Below are 3,468 nucleotides of genomic sequence, written 5' to 3' on the forward strand. Positions count from 1 at the left end.
CCAAATTTCCTTTTCAAGTGCAGCAACGTGATGCGCTGATAGCTCGTCACAATGCATTCCGATTCACATCGGCACTGCTGCCTTCCAACGCTCAGGTGTTGCATCACCCACTCTGTTTTTGGACTCTGTCAACCCCTCCTCCCACCCCCCGTGTCAATTTTTGCTTGCACACGCCCATACAAGTATATCATGCGTACTCTTCCCGAAGCATTACGGAAGACATCCCTCTCGCACCCTCCCACCCACACACAACCCCCTTGCCGGTTTTGCAACCGATCAAGGTACCGCTAACCACGTTGCGGTTATATTATATCTTCTCTTCTCCTACTAGCGGTCGGAGTCCGACCTCCGCACCGGGCATCATGACCTCTTCAGCCACCTTTCTCATTTCGTTCTTCTCCTTTTTGATACTCCTCACATCCGTTCTGGCGCAGCAACCACGCCATGACACACACGGGCGAGCCCAGCACAGTCCATACCGCCGCCGATCCACTCGCCCTGAGTATACGGTACGCAAATCCGACGCCGAAAAGCGTGCCGAAGAAGAAAAGAAACGACTGGAGAAGCAAGCCAAAGAGGCCGAAAAAGCCCGCGAAAAGGCCGACAAAGAGGCCGAAAAGGCCCGCGAAGAGGCCGAGAAACACTGCCCCGAATTACTTGTGGAACAACGCATAGCCAATGCCAGTCTGGACAAAGCCGAGCGCGACCTTGCAAACCTTACCGACACATGTGGTGACCTTGACCGACGACAAACTGAACTCAATCAGCAGGAGAAGAATTTGGACGATCGACAGGTTTCTCTCGATTTACTTGCCAGGGACCTTGCAGAAGAGGAAGAGCGCCTCGTTCGGAGAGAGAGAGCTTTAGGGCAGGAGGAAGAAGAGCTCAGGGAAAGAGAGGCAAATATCCCGACGTGCAAACCGCCAAGAGTAACCCCTGCACCCGCCGCGAGGGTAGCCGGCGTATGCGAGGCATGCGGGTCATGTGAGGCGGATTTGGAATGCAGGGCGGGGATATGTCAAAGGGCGGCAGCTGGCGAGCCGTCTTGCGCCGCTGCTGAGACATGCGGTGCTGGGGAAAGGAGGGTGTGTAAAAAGCTACAGTCCACGGACTTGACAGGGGAGGGCATGCTTACGAAACCGCTTATGGACGCAGGTAAGTTTTTCGGCAAGACCAAGGAGATTCCCGGGTGCGTTGACGGAATGGTGAGGTTTAATTGTGATCTTGAGAGTGAATTATGCGTAGGATTTCGGTTTTGTCTCCAGAAGACGTTTGAGGAGTGCGCAACTGAAGGATTGACAGAGCCTTCTAGGAACATACCGGTTATCCCGGAGCTGACGAGGCAGGTAACAAGGCAGGAGATGAGTGTGAAGCAGGGGTTCGGAGAAGGTGTACCGAGTTGCTGCGTGCTGTTTGTTGCTTCCGATTGTTTCGAACAGGAAGTGTGCGAATGCATGGAAGCGGGCGGAGCAGCCAGGTGAGAAGGTTTTGTGTAAATTCGAGCAACGAGATGAAATCATGTACAGTCCTGTGCCGTCCAGGAACAACGTCTAATCACGAAGGCGTTAGAGGATCCTCTTTGTGTTCCACAACAAAGAACGTTCCCCATGGTAACAAGCCGGCTCAACAGGAGTTGTGAACAGCTCAACACTGTGAGCCGCGTGTGTTTATTCGGCGCGATAGTGTTTGAAAATTCGCTGCCGGGGGGTCGCGTGTTCGCTAAACAAAGGTCCCTTTTTTTATCGTGGCCAATTGCATACTTACACGTTAAGCAGACTTTCATCCGCTAGAGAGAAACTACTGTAGTCGTGACATGTGCGCCGTGAATACAGCCGCGAGCACAGCGCCTCTTCACGGCGCCGATGCGCGTGCAGCACATGTACAGTATGTAGTCTCCGGTCGGTCATCAGCTGCTGTTCCTCCATCTCACCTGACAACAACAAGGGGAGAAGCGCTTGGCAGCGTACATGGGGTTCATTACTTTCTGAGGATGTTTGAAAAGACAAATCTATCGTATTCAAAACACGCCGCCCCACTTGGGCTTCTCGGGTGGAGCAGGAACTAGCTGGTTTCAAAGAACTTAGTACACCCGAATACTGCAAATAGTGCGGTCTGCACTATTTTGGAACGCCAATTCGAAGCCGAGGTGACGGTATTTACTGCGGTCCGCACTAATATTGATACCGCACTAATTAAGTCATTTCCCCTATTAGTGCGGTCCGCAGTAAATAATTCTGTTCTTAATAGTGCGGTCTACCCTAATTCTGTCTGTAATGCCGAATGCAATCTGGACCAATCAGAAGAGTTGAGATTTTTATTGTGTAAGGGTACTGGATATCTCTACGCGCCTTCGCCAACCACCTGGCCCTCATTCGCAATCACAGGAGCTCCCTCAAAATGGTTTCGATGAATTATATTCTGTAGCTTGGGAAACAATTGTCTTTCCTCCCACTGCCCATTTGTGTTGAGCGCTAAGCCACATCTGATCATGGCTTTCCGTGCGTAGGTTAGACCCTCGCTGTCGCGTTGTGCGTTAACATCCCGAACAGCAGCTGTGGCAAGCTCCAGCATTAGCATTAGGCAACTTGCCAGAAGAAGCCGTAAAGTCACCCTCCATTATGCGCTCCATTTTGAGCTGGTCCTAACGAAAACGCCAAGCATCTTTTAGCTTTTGTATCACAAAGGCATCGGCGGGCTGCAGTAGGTCCGTACAGTTAGGCGGGAAAAACTTGACCTCTGTGTTGATTTCATTCAACGCTTCCAACATTGCCGCAGTCTCGCCATGCCCACTGCAGTTGTCCATATACAACACACGACGCCGGCCGTGCCGAAGCGCCTCAATTGTTATCCGTTCCTTCAGCCACTGCGGCATTACTTCGCGATCCATCCAACCCTTCGGCCCCGAGCGATACGAAATTCCCGCTACATCTTCAGGAACCCTTTGAATTGGGTAGCTTCTCTTCCTGTTCTGAAAAACCATCATTGGCGCTTCGATTCTGGCATACCTTCCACCAGATATACGTACAATCATTGTAATCCATTCCGCTCCAAACACTACGTCTGAATACTTTACGTCGGCTTCACCGCAAATTCCCAACGTTCGATGGTTGTCCATGTTGATGACAAAAGTGCGTTTCGTCAGCATTTGACGCATGGTCCTCATTTAAACGTCCTGAACGAAACTCTCAAGCCACAAAGCCAAGATGATACGCCACTTCCTGCTCGATAAAAGCTTGATTCTCCGGGGAAACCATCAATTTGCCTGTTTGAGCGCGACTAACAATTTCGTTCCGCTCCATAAATGCCTGGATCCGACGCGATGTGATCATATACTGAATAAACGTTTTTGACGACGTATTAAAACAATTTAGAAAATATTTGTGGTATAACTACTTTCGTCCGGACCACTCGGAACGAGGGGGGTTAGAGGTAAGGGAGCGCGCACCGCTGGGTAACCCACGCGAGCGC

At 51.1% G+C, this 3,468-nt stretch overlaps 1 protein-coding gene across 1 annotated transcript; it reads left to right on the forward strand.

The window, feature by feature from the left end:
* Positions 1 to 362: 362 nt before the first annotated feature.
* Positions 363 to 1,481, forward strand: CHC_T00007529001 (hypothetical protein). Its single transcript, XM_005711168.1, has one exon. It carries the CDS (start codon positions 363 to 365, stop codon positions 1,479 to 1,481), a length of 1,119 nt encoding a protein of 372 aa, XP_005711225.1.
* Positions 1,482 to 3,468: the final 1,987 nt, after the last annotated feature.

The sequence above is a fragment of the Chondrus crispus genome, genomic scaffold (genome assembly GCF_000350225.1).
Source record: "Chondrus crispus Stackhouse genomic scaffold, scaffold_77, whole genome shotgun sequence".
NCBI classification, from domain to species: domain Eukaryota; phylum Rhodophyta; class Florideophyceae; order Gigartinales; family Gigartinaceae; genus Chondrus; species Chondrus crispus.

Excerpts from the sequence above, each read along its gene's own strand:
- CHC_T00007529001 (XM_005711168.1), top strand. The coding sequence starts at position 363 with ATGACCTCTTCAGCCACCTTTCTCATTTCGTTCTTCTCCTTTTTGATA.